This window comes from Brachionichthys hirsutus, chromosome 1, assembly GCF_040956055.1.
Source record: "Brachionichthys hirsutus isolate HB-005 chromosome 1, CSIRO-AGI_Bhir_v1, whole genome shotgun sequence".
Lineage (NCBI taxonomy): Eukaryota > Metazoa > Chordata > Actinopteri > Lophiiformes > Brachionichthyidae > Brachionichthys > Brachionichthys hirsutus.
The window spans coordinates 14,188,369-14,208,899 of NC_090897.1; the positions used below are offsets into that span (position 1 = coordinate 14,188,369).

Genomic DNA, 20,531 nt, shown 5'->3' on the forward strand with positions numbered 1-20,531 from the left:
TAATTTCCCTTTGCTAGTTACATGCCATAACATGAATTAACTCATTGAGTGCCAGCCATTTTCAGCTCGGCTTTATGCAGAGTGCCCCAGTTTTCGCTCATTTTGCCCGATTATCCAAGCCCCACAGAATATTATTTCATATGACTATGCAGACACCAAACCTACCAAATGAAAGATTAAAGTCTCGTCTTTCATTTGGTAGGTTTGGTGTCTGCATAGTCATATGAAATAATATGGCCAGTTATTGGCCATTGAAGAGAGGCAGATTTCAATGTCAGGGTTGGCAGTGAAGGTTTGGGTTAGAAAAAACATATTGAGACGTTAATGGCATTGAATGAGTTAACGATTCACAATATTACTGACAACTACTGACACGTGGCATACTGCAATTATAATAGCTGCACTCTTCTTTCGACTGGCTCAGTCCCGTCGACACCACTTGACTGACTGTGAACAAATGTTCTCTTGAATTGAGGAGGAGGACATGTGTTGTGGGATCGCAGGATTGGGTGGGCGAGGTCATAAAAATGATCATTCTGACTAATAGGGGACAGGATGTGGGTGGGTGAAACTGTGCCTCTTTAATGAGGAAAATATTAACTACCTGCTGTGATGTCGCAGCAGTAGAAGTGATGAATGCATCTGCCTATTAAAAGAGACGCTGCACACTTCCAAGCACAGCAGGTTAACATGCAGGCAGTTAGAATCTGATGATAATAGACTTTCTATGATCTTCTGCTCACACAGGCCAATCACAGTCCACGTTTACAGAGTGAAAGTTTAATAGCAAAGCAGCATCGTCCAGGAAAAGATCAGCTCCATCTGAGCTGTGGCAAACAGGTTCATTTAACAGCTGAAGAGGTGACAGGAAACACGGGGGAGAGAGTGGGGTAAGGCCATGAAACACATGGGTGGATTCGAACCTGCACGGACTGCTGCAGAGGACTCGAGGCGCACACTTTAACTACTGTGCCGTGACAAGTTTGTACATTTGCAGTTTATATGTCTGAGGAAAAAAGTACAATACTTGGAAGCATCTGTCACCACTTCAATATATCTAGAAATACAACACACAATAAAGAAATCATCTGAAAGAATTGCACTGCCCACCATGCTTTAAATGGTAATACAGAAGGTGCAGTGGGAAAAGAATTTGTTTGGGAACGTGGTGGGTGGTTGAAAATGTTCGACACCAGCGTGTGTGTGTTTTGTAGACATATTTATTAATCATTACATGGACACTGATTTCTGACAGGCGGGCAGAAAGACAGTCAAGTTGAGTCTTCAGAACTAATCGCTCTCTTGCCATTTAACAAGGCAGTTGCAGGAAGTGAGAAGGACGAGTTAGAAACTGACACCTTTGGTGATTTTAATGGCAAAACAACCTCAAGCAGAGAGGTAAACGATGGTGCTGCGCTTCTGTTCGCCAATCGCTGACCTATAAGCTGAAGAGTTTCATTCACAGATGTAGGATTTTAGGGGGACAGAAATGGAGATAGTCATCACGACTCTCTCCGGATCAATTTTTCTATTGTTATTTTGCATCAATTGAGCAATTTAATATTGGTTTTATTTTTATTTGTATTGTTAAATGTCGATGATTTATGTACCAAGGACTTTCAATGGAAACAAGACCGCAAGGGCTTTTTTGAAATGCTCCTCTTAGACAGGATGTATGACTTTATTCATACTGTAATACATGCTACTGTTTGACTGTACTTGTACTTTAACATTCTATCTAATAAATATATTCATCATCATCATGTGCCTATTTATGTGGACGTCCTATGGATGTGCCACAACTCCCTCGGAGTAGCGGTTTCAATCAGTAGTCACCCTAATTACAATAATCCCCAGTAATCAGTAGTCAGGGGTGTGGTGTACGATACACAGAAATCACTGAAATTCAGCTGTTTCCATCTGTGACCTCATTTCCTATTCCACAAATAGCTTCGCCTGCTACATGTCAGTACACACACACACACATGGAGATTGCAGTGTGACATTAAACCAGTTCTCGTGCGACAGGGGGGGGGCTCTTATGAATTCAGGGTGGACCATTTCAACATCAAACACGCAGCCAGCAGGGCGCTGGGTCTGCGTGAGGGCACTGCCTGAATGTGTGCGTTTGTGTGTGACTATGAAGCCGACCTGCGACGAGCAGCTCAGGTGACTATTAGAGCATTTGTATTTAAAAAAAAAAACAGTCTGGAAGGACAATCACATCTGTGTCCACAATGAAACAACATTTGTGTCACCGTCATCACAATGGAGAGCGCAAAACCTGTTGGCGCTCTCATCCTGCAAGGGCACGCTGTGTCCTCTTATGTTCAACATGTTTGGCTATCCGATACCAAAATGCTAATTTCACCATACATGCCATGTATCACACTATTAGAAAAAATGTTGCCATATTAAAATGTCTGTTTATGCATCGCATGTTCTTGCAAGTGTTTTAAAATCTTATGTGCAGGATGAGCTGACTGAATGAGACTAAAAATGACATCTTCCCTTTGTTGTGACCTTTTACACGGGACAAGGTTGAAGAAAGCCAAGGACTGCCGGAGGCACAAGAGGCAGGATGTTTTTCTGTCACAAAGCTGGCAAAGATGGTGCAGAAAGTGAGATCAGGACTATCGCAAGCTTGATCCAGCAGGAATACAATAAGGAACAATCGTTCCTCTTCTCAGGTAGCCTCAGAATGCTTAATTCTTTAGCTTAAATTTTCAAAAGTGCCTCACTGTGCCCACATTTTCCTGAAAATAAAAACAAGATCACATCTGGTGCTGAGGAGACCACATCTGGTGCTTAATGTGTTCAAGAACCCACAATGTCCTTTCTGTGACGTTTGCATGTTCTCTCAGTGTCTGTGCGGGTTCTCTCCGGGTTCTCCGGCTTCCTGCCACCGCCAAAAACATGCAGATTAGGTTGAATTGGTCGCCCTAAACTGTCCATAGGTGTGAATGTCTGTGTGAACGACTGACTGTCTTGATTGGGGCGGCTGTGGCTCAGTTTGTAGAGCGGGTCAGTGACCAGTAGGTTTAACTAATTGAGATTGAAATGTTTACGGTGGTGAGAGAAACACAATAAGCCATTCATCCCAGCTTAAAAAAACAAACATGTGATGTTGAAATATGTTCCATGACTACCAGCAGGAATATTCACCATTCCTAGAAAGTGAAAGCAAAATAAGAAAGAACGCAAAAATGGGAAAAAGGAGTAATCCCTATATATATGATGATTCTGATACCTTTTACAGGGAATCAGACAATATTCTTCAAAGAGCAGACAGTTCTTGAATAAATAGCCACAGAAGCGGCGCCATGGCTGATCCCTCCATAATAAAATGAACAATGCAACAGCCTGGAAGCTAAGCGGGCAGTTTTCAAGCTGTTAGTGAGCTCTCCTTCCCATTTCACTGCGTTCACGCAGCAGCGCTCATTTCACAAGCACTCGCTAACTAAAAAAAACGCAGCGTCTGTCCAACTCTCTCTGGCACACTCACAGCACACAGAGCCAGTCCGCTCAACCCCAATCCCCCAGAGAGCCCTCCAGCCTTAATGAGGAAGATTTAATTAATTTCCAAAGTAAACTGGTGGGCAAAGAAGGGGCTATTATCTTTATGCTTAATGGCAGCCAGTGGTATGTTCCCATGGAGCATCTCTGGTGGTGTCCGGGGAGACACGACGGCTTTGCTGCACAAAGTGAGGGCGAAAGAAAAAGACCAAGGGAAAGTGAGCTCCTATAGACGAGTGAGCAGGACGAAGGCAAGCATTTACATTAGGCATTTTTGGTGGTGTACATTCTTCTAATTCTCATTAATATTTCTACAACAGAGAAATGTTCTGTCCGATTCAAATCTTTGACCGCCCGTCTGAAGACTCATCTGTGTTTTTCATCTGACAGAGAGTTGGTCTTATTCAAAAGAGCTGATGGACAGTTAGCACAGCTAGCGGCTGCCGACGCAGCACTCCTTACCTTAACATAAGAACAAACACACGATACACACGAAGTAAACACACAACAACTCAAATGCAAACATATCGGAGATGAGTGAGCGTACAGGAAAGTGCTGGTTTAAATATTCCGAAGGCAAAAGGAATAGCAAAATAAATATTTAGACATATATCATAAATAAAATACTTATTTCGTGCAATATCACTATTGAGAGGTGGAATGTTTTTATAATATGCAGATATATATAACAAACTGAATATGCTTCAATCTATAAAAGAAGTGTATCAATAATTATATAAAATAAACACATACGCAAACAATAGTCTGAAATAAAAACAGGAGAGGGAGTTGAACCGGTAAACTTCACATAATTGTTTGCCTCAGAACATAAATATATTTCACATCGTTTAAAAACACCAACACTCATTTCACATGCTCGAAAGGAAAAAAAACAAAAACAGTAGCAGGAACTGGACATCTGGATTCCCGCCTCTTTCAGCCTCCAGGCACTTCTGCGTATTAAGCTCGAGTGACAAAGACAACAAATGAGTGTTTATGACAATTGTGCTAACACAGAGGGACTCTGTACTTCCTGCCAAAAATCATCAGCACAAATGTAGGATTGAACGCATGTGACAGGCAGGATAGGATGATTTTTGGCCTGCCAGATAGACAAATGGTCAAACATGTCTTGAGGGGGTGAGAGGCGGAGGCCTTCTGAATATCTCTCCAGCCATCTCAACCAGAGAAGCTATTTGTACTTCTCCCTCGGGTTACATGAGAAATGGAGGCATTCTTGCACAGAATGTATAAATATTCATCGAGTGACCTGTCAAATATCACCGTATAAGTACAGTAATTGTACCTTACATGTACACTTACATAATAATAGACATAATAGTTCTGCCTTTGGAAGGACTTGTGTTCTTGATGGCTTCCTTCTGTTTGAGGATTGTACATATCATCCATGTACTCCGCTCGTACTGATGTGTCAAATCACTCACGCCGACACCACGGTCACGATCGATAATTTCATGCTTCATCTCCAACCTCATCATCATGTGTCTTTTCTTGTCACTGCTATCCTTACCACTCGCTTTCTTTGGACCCATCACTTATAAGGAATACTCACAGATACAGCAAAAACCACATAAATAATGGAAACATCATAAATAATGGAAACATCCTCACATTCTAACAGTTACAAAGGTAAAACGATCAATGAGATGACTTTTCAGGATGAGTGTTTCCTGCATGAAAAAATTACCGGTATGGCCCTTGGGAATGGTTTGTAACTTTGAAGGTGGCTTCCACACACACACAAACACACACACACACACACACACACACACACTCACACACAGTGCCCTATATCCCCCCTGAGATCAGGTGTGTGTTCGGCCAACAGAGACGAAGCAGCTTCTTAAAACTGGATTGAGGCAGACACGAGATTCTGTCATTTACTTAGATTAGCTTTTATTGTCATTGTTTCACACTGCAAACACACGATTAAATTACATTTTTACCCCTGTACAAGGGCCCCTTAACACTCACTGTTGAAAAAATAATAATAATGTGGGTCTATCAATGTTCATCAATCTTTGAATATGCTCCCATTTTTATTGAATTACATAAATATTGAATTCATTGTAGGCCGGGGTAGCAATTACATTTTCATTAATTATAATAGGCTACAAGTGTGTAAATCTCAGAGTACACTAATTAATGAATGCACTAATTAATTGAGCGGTGGATGATTCAGCAAATGCATTTTACAGAAATATGTACTCAGTACTGAATGTTTTTCCTTTAAGTAACTTAACAATAGTAGCCAACACACAGTGTATTTCACAAACCAATAGGTTTGACAAGTATGTGGGTCCATAAGCACTGTCATCTATCCAAATGGTTTATGAACACAGTGGTTTTCATTAATGTATTATATTTTCAGGATCAGACGTTATAGTAAGTTGATTCCTGCACCTTTGTCAGAATTGTGCAAAACCTCTGCAAAGGCCAGTAACTAATGCTACTTCTGCAATGTACATGTCAGATTTCAGAGCATGGTTTAATGTCACACTGCACGGTCATATCGTTTTTGCAGACCTCTAATTTAATTGGGTTACAAATGGTAAAAATCTGAATTTCTGAGTATTCATAAAAATCTCTATCTCTTCGCAGGCAGAGAGAAAACACAATGAAGGAATATTCCAAAAAGATCACAGATAATGTATAATCCACGAGGGGAAAATATTCCTCGTCTTGGTAATCAAAATGATTTTCATACTATATTATAAAAAACCTGATTCAGTGCAGTAACTTATATATTATTAATTCCTTTTAATTATTCAGCTCTTTAGAGAAAACAACACAGTCCTAGAAAAGAAGCGTATTCGACTAATGAATTATTCTTTCCACAGTGAAACTTGTAGATGACAAGTATTTATGCCATGCTGGTACTCACTGACTTGTACATTGCTTTGTTTGAGTTTGACAGTTTTATGTGGTGGGCACGAGGGGGGGTGGGAGAACTGCAATACTGCTTGAATAATAGTTACCGCATGCTATGCTCTTAATATAACCTGAATCCAGTCAGGCAATTTCATATTCTAAATCTATAGGATGTGAAAATTCATCTAATCTAAAATAAAGCAGGATTAAAAAGGTGGTAGTTCTGTAAAAACATCGGCACATGACTTGTCACATTTGGACCGCAGTAGATGTATATGAGCTGGCCTAGCAAATGAGGAAGAGGAGGGGACAGTGGTTGTGGTTGTCTGGAAATTAACCATTTCAAGCCAAAGCATGATGCGTTCATGATCCTAACAATACAGGTATGAGTGGGTGTCGAAACCGAACAAGACCTTCAGCAACATTTCAAGAAATGAAATCTTGTTCAGAATTATGTTTCAACGTATCTTTGCAGATATTGTTGAAATGTTGATTCTAGATGTATGAAATATACGAATTTAAGCAAACGTACAAATCTAACAAATTTTGTCCAGAAATCTATAGTGCCAACTCTCATTCTGGCAAATGGGATAAAACATCAGAGCTCCACAGAATTGAACTGCCAATCATGCATCTGAGCCACGGTTATCTTCTGAGGTTAAACGTCACTGTAAATGAGTCTTCTCTGGCTTTCCAAAAGCCTAGAAAGCCCGGAGAATCTCTGATCTGACACAAATCAGGATGCCTGGAAGGTGAAAAGGCTGTGTTTTTCCCTCGAGATGCTACAGAAACACGTGTATGTGGACATTAGACACATGCACATGATAAGGGCTTTGACGCTGACATTTTTTTTCCAAATATTATTACTGGTCATTTACATGCACGTGAAAAATGCATGAGGAAAAAGTACTGAAGCTGCAGAGTAAAGAGGCACGATGTTGGGGAAATCTGGATTCACTACGAGGCATCCTATGTCCTACAGCCACATTTAAATAAACCACAGAAAGCCTGATTTGCATTTGTGCCAGCTGAACGTATAATTTACCATATCTCTTGTGCAAGTGACAGTGAGTGAGTAGACAGTCTAAACAAAAATATATACATCTAGAATTCTTCTGACTTAAATAGGAAATTGTATGACGCTGACACCATGACAGCTGTGAAGCTGTGTTATGAATAGCATTGCTTTTTTCTAATGCTACCATAGAACTGATGAACACTTCATAAATTCCATACTATTGTTATTGTGGAGGGATCACACTCCTCAGCCTCCACAGTAAGGTCTATTCACTTATAGCCATGTATTTGCTTTCTTGTTATTTTAGTTAAGCATTCTTCTCTGCCAGTATTAATGGGTGCTGTAATGGCTTTGCAGTGTGACAGGGATGGAATTGTCTGTCTCCAGTGTGTTTTATGATTGTTAAAGAAATTTAATTGCGTGTCATCAGCGGTTGACTTTGAGAATATTGAAATGCAAATCCAACAAACTTTGGAGACAAATACAATTACTTTATATCATTGACAGACAGTTTGATATGTTTCTTAAATGATTTTAAATATGGAACATAATAAGGAACTCGCTGACTTATTATCTCCTTATTATATGTCTCTCTCTTTTTCTCTCCGTCCCGTCTCTCGCTCAGTTGCCCATGACAGCCGCATTCCGTTTCCCCTCCTTTCCTGCTTTGTACTGTCGTTCATCCTCGGTGTCTTTCAGATTTCCCCTTCCACATGGCACAACATCTGTTTAGGAGTGTTGAGTTCCCCTTGTTGAAGAGGATTCAGATAAATGGTAAAATGAAAAACCTGGAAGCAGTGGCTCGGCTTTATGTCGGTTGCCAATTCACATGCCAACACAAGAGCGCGTGTGTGGAGTCATGATCAACGAGCCAAGTCGGCAGTTTCTCAGAGCTTTCGTTATTTCCTTAAAAATTTTTTCTTACAGATTCATTAACCTTTTCCAAAAGTGCAAGCTTAAAGGTCCCATAATATGAAAAACTCACTTTTCCCATGTTTCTACACTATTATGGTGAGTTTGGGTCCTTATCAACCCAAAAACAGCTAACTAAACCATCCAGCCAATCCTTCGTAATCTTTCATTTGGTAGGTTCGGCGCATGCATAGTTATAGGAAATAATATTCGGCGGGGCTTGAAAAAAAAAATGCGCAAAAACTGGGACACTCGGCATATAGCTGACCTGAAAATGGCTGACACTCAATGAGTTAATAATCAATACCATAATAACCATATTAAGCTAGATAATTGTGTTCACAATTGTTGCATAAATGCAGTCACCCAGCAGAAGGCATCAGAAAATATTTTCTGCTTTCTTGATCTCAAATCTGCAGCTCTCCTGCATGAAAATGCAGTACTGTAGATACATATTACCCTTGAACTAAACGTCTCATAAGAAACGGTGTGACTACACAGGGAGTCAGAAGGGAACATGAATATACAGACAGCTGTATGGTTTGTCTTGCCTGCAGAGATTTGAGAATGCGGTGTGTAAACCAGTATATGTACTGCAGTACTGCGCTGTCACATCTACACCTGAAAGAACGACACTATCTTCTGGCAAAGACTTTCCTGCATACAAGATAACACAAGGAACAAAAGAAAGCTATTTTGGATCGACACCACTGATCTTGCTGTGCGGGCGTCTCGTCGCATGTGCAGCCGGTTATCTACCAAAAAGCCCAAGTGCTCATCTCTTTGCAAACAATGGAACACCTATAGGATGTCTTTTCAGCCAAATCCTTCCACTCGCGCTGGTGAATCAACGATGTTTGTCTGTGTGAGTGTGTGAGACAGAGCAGAGGAGAGGCAGGCGCTCTGGAGGCGACGTCTGTCCTGTGACCTGAATGTAATGTGGAGCCTACGGAGTGGAGTTTTAGGAGCTGCTGATGGAAATCATATATGAACATGCATGGACACGTGCACACACTGAAAATCTGTCCCGACCTTTGAACATTTCCAACAATCCCACTTAATTTTGATGAGATTAGCAATAATGTGAGATAAAGCAGGAACGCATGGCTATTGCTAAAATGCTTTTGCTTTTTCACGAAGAGCAAAAACGAAGAATCAACTGGACTTATTCAAGTTTGATTGAAAATGTTTCCCCCTCTCATGCAAGAGGCTTCTTCAGTTCTAAATGACTGGTAGAGGGTCCGGATACTTATACTCCTTTTGGAGCAGAAAACAACCGCTTTTGCTTTTTGTTGACAGATGGCACCATAAAGCATCAGCCTAGTGACTCACACATCAGTAAATGATGCGCCAGACCCTTCTGACTGCAGACAGGAATTATTTTATCGAAGGAAAGGCTGGGTAGTAAATGCAGAAATGAATACTGACATTCAATTTCAAGTGCACATGATAAAAAACTTGCTAACTCGGAGTCTGAACAAACACTGATGCTTTTGGGAGTAGTATTTTGTGATATACAGTCAATGCTTACCTTAGAAGAGGAGTGATGACTTATGCCATTATTTGCTAGATACTACATGTCTTTATCTCTTAACTATGTTTAAACCAGTAATACAGACTCACCAAATGAGTAAGTTACTAGGTAAGCTGGAGCTTAACTAACAGGACAGAGGACAAGAGTGAACTTTTAATGTGTCCAAGGTATTCAGTTCAATATATTATGCTTCCAGGGTTCTCCTATGGTTGTGAGCTCTGTGCACTGACTGAAATAATAAGACTGCAGAGTTTAAAGTCATGAATGACTGGCATTAATCAACAATCCATCACAAAATGGAGTTTGTCTTAGTGGCAGGGTGAGCTAATCAGATTATGATGCACCCTGGAAGCCCCTTTGCCTTGGACTGATGGCACTGGCAGGAGACTCTGGGCTGACCAAGAACACAATGAAGGGATTACGTACCCCATGTGGGCTTTGGACACTCGCTTTCCTCAATAAGAGGTAAAAAAAAGAAAAGAAAATTGAGACTGATAAGAAGCATAGACTCTATTTACCTTGCTGCTTTCACCACCAGATAAAAGGTAATGGAAACTGGTGTTTGGCAGAATTGTATTTTAACATCTTCAGTATCATGAAGATACCCGATTTTTCAGTTGAGATCTTATGAATGAAAAAAATGCAACAATAAAGAAACAGACTTTTGTCTAAAATTATTCCTGCATAAGAAATGACCTCCCAACAACATGAAGGTTCAGACTGTTCCCACCATCAGTCCCAGCATTGATTCCATTGATTTTACCTGATAACTCTTGTCTAATGCAGCTCACTCCCTCATCTTCTGATTCAGAACAAAGAATGGTGGTTTGCTCATTTTGCTGGGAGGAGTACGGCCGATTGGCAAGACTTTAATCTGAAAAACAGCTATAAATAATCACATGCGAGCAAGATGAAGAATGGAGAGAGCGTGAGAAAAGGAGGGGGGATGGAGGAGGAGTGGGAGTTAAAATAGATCAATTGTGGGCTGCAGAAATGTTTGGTAAGGAGAGAGCATTTGGTGAGAGGGAAATCAAAGACAAACCAAGGCCCGATGCCGAGTAGATTGCAGAGTGCTACTGAATCCAAATCAGGGGGTAGATGTGATCAAATCCCTCCATGAAAACAAAAACAAGCATATCTCCTCACTCAAAGATGACCTCTGAACCTTTGCGCTTTTACTAAAAAGACTACAGATCAGAATTAGTTCATGTACATTGGGGGAGGGGGGGGGGGGGGGGTATAGTTCACAGTCAGCACAAAGGCTCCAGGACTTAGCCTCTAGCTTGGGGTTTGAGGGCAATGTATCTTGATCTTGGACACACCTGAGGTCTTAATCTTAAACTAACATTTAAACCAGGGGTATTCAACTACTGCAAGAAGTCAAGCAAGTTAACCCTCCTGCTATAGCAGCGTCCGAGGCCTCTCAACCTACCAATACGTGATATAATAACAACAATAACAACAACGACAGTAATAATAAATCATTAAGACCAACACAAGACACATCAGTTCATTTAACATCATCAATTAAATGTTTTTTTATATTCTGTTTCAAGCCACCGTAGATCCTCCGTCTTGCCATTCAATATGATTTGATCAGGAAAAAAAGGCAAGCTATGGATTGTGTGTGTGATTCAAATTGGTGAGAAAGATGTAATTTGGAGAGGAGGGTGACGGCAAAGAGTTAACCCTGCAAAAAACTTAGTGGTGATTATATATCTAAAACACAACGTAGGGTTCCAATACACATGTGGGAAGCTCGACAAGGCCCGACAAGCAATCAACCCCTCCCTAAGAGAGGCAAACACACAACACAATCAGTATGCGTCGACAATCGTAGCCATGACCCTCCAGCTATCTTATCTGCATCTCTGAGGCCAGATAATCCGCATAGGCCCTTCAACAAACACACACCCTGGTATCCGTGGGGCTTCTGTGTCCGAGCGCAGGCTGAAGTGATTTTAAAAAAGGGCCCACTTATCGGTCGCCTCGTCCATTCGCTCCAGAATAGGCTCACCTCAGGAGCCCTCTCTCACCGGCTCATTAAATCACTTGTTGATTAAAGCACAATGTCACCAAGTCCTAACTCGCTAGTGCAAACCATTTTTAAACCACCTATCCTGTAGCTAAGCTCAGGCTTTCCCTGTGTCACAAATGTCAAAATGTTAGCAGTTGCATTCCATTATAGCTAATTAATGCTCAAATGAATTAGCTATAATTCATTTGAGCATCAATGGAAAAACATCAGTGGAAAAACATCAATGTTTGTCACTGAGGTTTTTTTTTTTTTTACAAGCAGGAAAAAAAATGTCATCGCAAGAACAGTAATTTCACAGTAATTAAACGAGTCAATCGCTTCTCTATTTTGAGTCTTGGAAAGAAACACAGTTTTGAAAGCGATTTACATAAGCCATTTAAGGATGCATCTTGATTTATTAGGTTTCAGTCAATTCCACTTTGTGTCCCCCCCCTAGACACCTCAGTTATTACAATCTCATCAAAATATGGAATGTTACGGGACATATTTAAGTGTTTATTTCCTGAGAGCTTCATCTGCAGCGCTTTAATGTGGACACGAGCTGTGGGCCTCTGCATCCACGGCTCATCAAGCGATGTATAGTAACGAAAACATTAGCTGGAATTGGGTTCACTGACCCACTTGACAGAATTCCAAAGGATCCCCTGACCAGTAAGAATCTCATTCATTGACTAGATCACACAGAAACACACTTAGAGGATATGCTGAAGTTGCCGGCAGCCAAAGCTCGGTTGAGATTCTCTCCAGATGTGATGAAAAACACGGCATTCGTTCAAAGTTTTTGCATGTTGCCTGAGTAAATGCTTTAGCATATTGATGTTACATCCACGTTGCAAGTAGCCCTGCTTCATTTCATGTGAAATAAAGCAAAACTTTGGAGGTGCCATGTCGCCTACCTGGTGAGTGTCGTCACCACGCACGTTGCGTCAGCTCCGCAACATGTGTAGTGAGACAGCATTTGGGGCCACTGGAATCATTCGTAAAAAATGGCAAAGGATGCCAAGGGATTGAAACACTGGGAACCGGTCCCCAACAAAAACCGTCTTTCGATACCCATCCTTAGGCAGGCGGAGGCCAGTATCATTTTTCCTCCTACCTTCCACTTGTGTTGCGGAGAATTGCTAGGGCATCAGGGAAGCCATCAAGGTTGTAGTCCCCGATGTGTAGGACGAGAGGTTGGTCAGGAGTCCCTCGGACAAAGCTCCAAAGTGCTTCCTTCCACTGGAAATCAGACAGCACTGACGCCCACTGCAACAAAGTTGTGTAACAAAAAATATCTATTTGAGCTGGAAAGATTATTCTTAATGCAAATGATTCAGCAAATATCAGTTTATATGTTGGAAAAACTCTGAGAAGAAACTGCAGTACAGAATTGGCAAAAAAATATTTGAGATTGTGTGTGTATATATATAATGTTTGTGTAAACTTGTGTGTGTATGTGTGTGGCCAGATGCTGGAGGTTTAAACTATCCATGCATGCTAAACAGAGAGAGCAGGTGCAGGGGCAGCCCCCAGAGACAGTCGTCTGAACTGCCACTAACAGTTCTTAATACGACGAGCACGTCTGAGAAACCATGTCCAGATCCTATTATCTATTTGTTTGAAACTCTCAGTGATATTAGTGATTTAGGTTCTCCCCAAACCAGCTGTGTATTCTAAGTGAACAGAGGTACTAAACCCAGCGGCAACACATTCGCCTCTGTTTGGGGGTGGGGGTGGGGGGGTAGCAGGTGATGTGTCAGCAAAACCAAACCACTAGGAAATTAGGGACATCAGTGTGTGAAAAGACCAACACATTTAACACATTGTTCATTCGGCTTCGTGCAGCTTAATGTGCAAACACAGACCAACACAATGAGATTTGAAACATAGCATCACATTCCTTTTAGTAGAAACAATTGAAGACGGACGTTTTATTGTCCTCTTCACATTTTTTCTGAGACATTCTCCTAATGTAAGGATGATGTTTATTGACTCACAAATGCGACTGCACAAATAAATGAGAGAGAGTGAAGCTGAAAACAGGCTCATCAGTGTCAGCGAGCGCTTCAGCAGAAATTGATTAAAATTGGTATCATAGCTGTTGATTTTACATGCAACCAAGCTGCAGAATTTTACGGTATTTGTGCTTTAGCAGGCGCAAACACCTTTTCTGATCTTGTTGGTGAGCTACAGTACTTCCTAGAGACTTCCATCAAAATGTAAGCAACTAATATAAAAACCTACCGGTAATTAAATTACAGTTATACCCTTAAATAGAAATAGGTGTTAAAAACTGAGGACCTAAACTGCACTAATAACTCAGTCACAGTAAAAGTGAGACGACAAAGAAGAAGACAAATGGACCATTTCTTTTTCTCAGAGAATGAAATTGAACAATAAAACAATACGGCTGAGTCAGGTCAGGAGTGTATTTACACTGAATGGTGTTTGAAATGCTCACTGCCTGAACTCGCGTATTTCTTTTTCTTCTTTGTAACTCGCGTATTTCTTCTTCTTCTTCTTTGTAACGTGCGTATTTTGTGGATAGAACAAATAAACACGGGCTCACGCTCGCCTCTGTCTTGAGGCAGAGGTACTGTCTGCCTCACCTTATGATGTTTCACTGTTGATTTATATCAAACCATTAAGACTAAATATGTTAAATACATTACTAAGACTATTAAAAACAAGAGCATATAATAAAAGTGTCTACAAACGTCTACAAACATCTACAAACATCACATTGGTGACATACAGAGAGACAGCGACTGGCACGTGCCGACAGCACGCGCTCAACACAGCGTCTATGGGATTGCGCAATCTGAAGTGCGGCATTTCAGAGGCTGAGGCTGCTTTTTATAGCTTATAAGAAATAATTATATATTGTCGTCTATGTATTTACGTAGTAGATGTATATCCTTGTATTTTTAGACCAATTTGTCAAAACAGTCAGGGGTTGCATAAAGGTGAACTCCAAGTTCCAGATACATCAGTGTCAGATCGCACCATCTGCTGTTTGAGGGAGACGACCAAGGAGGACACCATTGTTGAAAACAAATCATAAAAAAGCCAGATGTATTTGCCAAACTGCAATGTTGACAAGCTACAAAGCTTCAGGGAGAATGTCCTATATGGACAGACGAGACAAAACGGGAACTGTTTGGCAAGGCACATCAGCTCTATGTTCACAGATGCAAAAATGAAGTATACCAAGAAAAGAACACCGTCCCTCCTGTGAAACATGGAGGAGGCTCTGTTTTGTTCTGGGGCTGCTTTGCTGCATCTGGCACAAGGGTGTCTTGAATCTGTGCAGTGTACAATGAAATTTCATGACTATCAAGGTATTCTAGAGCGAAATGTGCTGCCCAGTATCAGAAAGCTTGGTCTCAGTCGCAGGTCCGGGTCTTGCAACAGGATAATGACCCAAAACACACAGCTAAAAACACCGAAGGATGGCTAAGAGGAAAACATTGGACTATTCTGAAGCGGCCTTCTATGAGCTCTGATCTAAATCCTATTGAACATGGATCTGTGGAAGGAGCCGAAACATGCCTCCTGGAGAAGGCACCCTTCAAACCCGAGGCAACTGGAGCCGTTAAAATACCCGCTGAGAGGTGCAGAAGTCTCATTGCCAGTTAGAGAAATCGTTTTATTGCAGTGGTTGCGCAGCAAAATATTATGGCAAGGGTACCATTTTTGTCCAGGGCTTTTTCACGAGTTTACTTTTAAAAATAATTCTGTTGAACCACAGCTCAAAAGCAATGTCTGATTTTCATTGGTTATTTTTCCGAGAAATTTTACATTTATTATTATTTTGTCAGATTCAAATTATTTCTGTGGCCATTGTGGGATTTTCTTTCATTAACCGAGGGGTACCAACACTTTTGTCCACGTGTGTATGAAATTGCAGGTGTTATAGTTTACTCTCAGAGTCCTTTGGCCTGTGGTCAGCAATATTATGACTTTGTCTCACAGGACAGCGTGAAGCCCTTGCAGCCTGCCCAGCCTCATCAGCAAACCACTGCACTACTGCTGACCCTGAGGCAATCAGTGCATTGTTTGTCTCTTCTGTTCTAATGCTGATTAATGGAGGAGAGAGGAACCGCACAGGGAACAACAAAAGCAACTTCTTAACGCTACAAAAATGCAGAAACACAATGGCCATGAGCGCGCAAGTACGGTTATTCGTGCGCATGCTCGGTTGCGACGTTCCGTTTTTTAAGACGACCGAAAACGAGTTGGATTTTTTGGTCAACCGGACAGCTCTACCTAACTAATAAAAGAAAATCTTGTTATCCAAGAAGCCACGCTGAAAGGTTAACCTGCAGAGGAGCTCCTTTAATAAATCATGAAGCCGTTCCAAATGTTTGGCCTTTTATCTCTGAATATAGTACATCATTTGAATATTGTGGAGTGTCTGTCTATTAAGATTAATGTGAGGACGAATGCACTCCAAGTTCAATTATTTCTATTCTATATTATCTGGTTGAAATGCCAACGTATTAACACCGAATTGAGTATGTTTGCGCAGAGATTCAAATGACCTCGTAAATGGAGATGAAGACAATGATGGCATCTGCGCTTGGGCGGTAATCTGATACCTTTAATGGTCTTGAAGGGAAGGATCCTGCATACAAATAGCTTTTTTGTCCAACAGTGGGAAAACACTGGCAGTGCACAGACTGCTTGAGGTGTTTTTTTACATGCACAATCATACATCTAAATCCATACACACACACACACACACACAAATCATGGAAGCAAGCATATAGAAACACAGTAAAAAAAAAATTATGAGGGGGAAAGGATGCATTCAGCGCGACATAAAATCAGTGTTGTGGCTTTGCTTATGACTAAAGTGAAAAAGCGACAGCAAGCTCGCCGACTTCCATTGATTCAACTTGGCGGAGAAAGTTCCTGCTTCATTAGGCCAAGAAATTAAAACGTGGGTGGCCTGCGGTGCAGACGAGGTTGTGGGGGCTTATGGGGTGATGTGTGGTGGTGCTGTAATATTAACAGACAGCAAGGCTGACAAAGGCAATAAATGTAAAAAAGTATGGTCAATGCTATATTGTACGCTGTCCCTGCACAAATACAAAAAGACAAAAACCAACCAACCAAAAATGAAAGCCAAAAATGAATACCTGTGACCCTCAATCCCTCATATGGCACTGCATTGAAAACAGGCATGACTCTTTGGCGTTTATTACAACATGGGCGCGGCAGCGAACGAAAGGCTGGAGCTCCATCGGGGGTGCCGTAGACGCAGCGCTGAGGCCATGACCACAGAATGGGAGAAATAATAGTGACACACTTGCTTCTACACAGCAGGACTTCCATGCAGAGCTGGAGGCACACCGTTTTATCTTTGACTGTATACATATGTCTCGTCTTCACATTCATTCCTGCTGATGGGATTTTGCTCTCAAACTGGCAGTGCAGGCAGGAGGAACAACAGAAATAGATCCCCCCTGCCCCCACCTCCATTTCCACTATTCCTTCCACCATTTTCACTCCATAACCGCTCCTTTCAACCCTTATTTTCTCCATATCTCCCTCCATTTGTTTTTTGGGAGGAACATGTAGAGGCTTCAAGAGTCTGGCTAACTGCTTACTGTGCCCAGCCTTGCCTTCACTGTCTCTCAAACGCAGTGACTTGTATTCACTCCCATCCATCTTTGCCTCCCTTCTGTTCCTTCAACAGTCATCCCCTCTTTCTCTCAATCTTTTTTTGTTGTTGTTGTTGCTGACAGGCAAATAATAGAAGGCATGTCCACAGGGAGTGAGAATCTGCGTATCTCTGTGTATATGTGTGCGTCTGTCATTACGCGGGGGCGGACGTAAGCCTTATTTCTATTTTGGACTGAAGAAAATAGAAGCTCATTCTTTGGTGGCAGAAGAAGGAAGAAAAAGTGTGGAGCCTCCTGCCAAATGATGGGATGGAACAGAGACGGCGCGTAAAATATGATGCGTAGGTGGCGGTTGTGGAGTGTGTTCATTTGAGTGGAAGAGCAACGACGAGTAAACATGTCTGTGTGCATGTAATCGCCTCTCCATGTGTAAATTCACTCAAACGGACTGAAGGCGTGTGTACATATCTGTTACTTTTATCTCTGCCAATAAAACTGACACCCTTTTGATATCCGTCTAAGCACAACCCCCCCCCCTGCAGTGAAGCCATGTGTTTCATGTCTTACTGAACAGAACATCATTGTTTTCACCAATACAAACATTTTCTTCTTTCAAACATAATCTGACCGCCGATTACTTATTTTTTGTCATAAGCACAAGTACCATCCTGTCTACGGAGAAGAAATAGTGTGCATGTACGGTTTTGTTCATGTAGCTGCAAACCTCACATCTAGTTGTTTGAACTGCAGTCACAAACAAAGTAAAAATATATGCATTTCAAACTTAAGATTAATTGTGATTTACTCGTAGTTTTTAATTCAACATCACTAGTTTTTAAAAAATAAGTCTAAAGAGGTTAAGGTGGATCGCTGGGTCCAATAATTATCTTTCCTTTAAGTGATGGTGAACATTTTCTACCTCAGGACTGATTATGATTCTTCCCTTCACTCTGAGCAACCAGCATTTTGTGAAAATGTAATAACTTTTCACATCATTATGTAATAACACCACATGTTGTAATAAGATGTTGAATATTGCACCGGTTATTACAAAATTAACTTTTTTTTACGGATGCATTTGGATTTGAAAATAGATAGCGAGAACTTACTGTGGGTTTACAACATTAATCATAAAATGGGAATAAAATGACAATGTTCTTCAATTTCTTGTTCACCCCAAAACTTCACCTTGTGTGTTAAAAAACAAACACCAAAAAAGGAGGTTAAAACTGCTGAGTTCATTGAAATAGAAATTTATATCGGGACTATAAGATGCCAACAGGGAGTCCAAGTACAGTAAAACAAGCACCGTGTTTATGATTAGGACCTGGAAGAAATCAATCCATGTCAGAGTGGTCAGCAAGCACTGATCGGCGGTCTGGACGGTCGCCACACTCAGAAATACGAGCATGCCGTATACCTTATGCCAGATTTGCAGACCACAGTCACATGTCAGTTGTATTCAAATGCAGCCCATCTGCTCCTGAAAGATGCCTCCTGTCCAAAAATGCATTGCAGCTGTCAATAAAGCCATTGCTGGGGGAGGCGCAGTGGAGGAGAGTCAGGTGTAGAGCCTGAGCAGCCTGCTGAAACATCCTGTCCCAGGTGGGGGGGTTGGGCCAGAGATGAACACCCACTGATGGCATTTCGTTACAGGGTCAGAAAGCTGAATTAAGTCGCATATGAGGATCTTGAATGCTTGATCAAGGATATCCAAAATGCTGTTTCAAGACGATTATTTATGCTTCATTTATGTCTGGTTGAGGTTTTTATGACTCACAATATCAGTCATACTGCTCATATTGTATTCAATGTATTTCCCTTGCTTCTTGTTAATTATTTAAGCCTAGTTTTGTAAATCCTTCATTTGGGTACTTTTATTTTAAAGTGATAATGGTTGTTCCATCATGACTGTACACACACACGCCATCGTTGAAAGACTCAGTTGTGTGTGAGCTTGAGATTGATGAATCAGCGTGATGTTCAACACATGCATGGTTGGAAAAAGGACATTACATGGACTCTGGAACACTTAAAAATGGTTCAATACTGAACAGATCACAGAAGAAAAGCAATATAACGGAAAAACAGCCAGTAAAAAAAACGACATGAAACCATTTGAATGACTTCCAGGAAAGGTGTGTGAGAGTCGATCATGTACCTCCTTTGAGCCTGACTTGGCCAAGTAGATAGCACTATGTAGACAGGGATCATCCAGACACACAGGGAGGAGGTGGTCCTGGAAGCCATCGCCATCTGCCAGAAACAGATCATTAGATGAGAAACGACAACGTTGGATTGAAAGAGGAGGAAGCGTGATCCTTTGTTGTCTAAAACTGTACTATTTTATTTTTTTCACTCGACCAGATTGCCACGGATTTTATTCCGAGTCGACTTTGAGAGCAGCAACAAAGAACATCTTTCTCGGCGGATGACGTTGATCACTGGAACATCTGCTCGTTTCGTACAAGCACATGCAAGCAGCACTCCTCTCTTTGATACCTTTGACTATCAGTTGACATGAAGAATCACTTCCTCTGCCGATATTCAGCATTATGATTACTGTTTAGTATTATTATCACTACTATAAGGGAATGCATGAATCACCCATTGTCAAAAAGGAGAGACGCCTCCCATTTAATAATGCAGATCTTCAAAGCATGAACATTTCAATGCAGCAGGTTCTGCTTCAGACACAAGCAAAACCACACAGACACACACATACACACACACACACACACACACATTCACACACCTGACATGGCAAAACAAGCCTTTATCAAGTGATTCCAGTGGACAGGTGTGAGCTGCACAGTGCTGCATTCCCTACCCCATAAGTAGCCATATAAAACAAGTGGCATCACACACTGGACACAAAGCCACAATCAGATCTGAATCAATCAATTCAATAATCCATTGACAGTAGGTGAATCAGAAACGTTCTAACGTGTACGTGACAACGCCTTGGGCTTTTATTCTTGTGTGACAGCAAAATTCAAGACTATAAGG

General features: G+C 41.2%; 1 protein-coding gene across 1 annotated transcript in view; it reads right to left on the bottom strand.

Moving 5' to 3' along the window:
• itfg1 (integrin alpha FG-GAP repeat containing 1) overlaps positions 1 to 20,531 on the bottom strand; it is a 109,375-nt gene that overhangs the window by 52,511 nt on the left and 36,333 nt on the right. Inside the window, exons 9-10 of the mRNA XM_068738971.1 lie at positions 19,684 to 19,778; positions 13,007 to 13,158 (exon numbers count right to left, since the gene is read on the bottom strand). Coding sequence (XP_068595072.1) covers positions 13,007 to 13,158; positions 19,684 to 19,778 — 247 coding nt within the window. The remainder of the gene's footprint in view (positions 1 to 13,006; positions 13,159 to 19,683; positions 19,779 to 20,531) is intronic.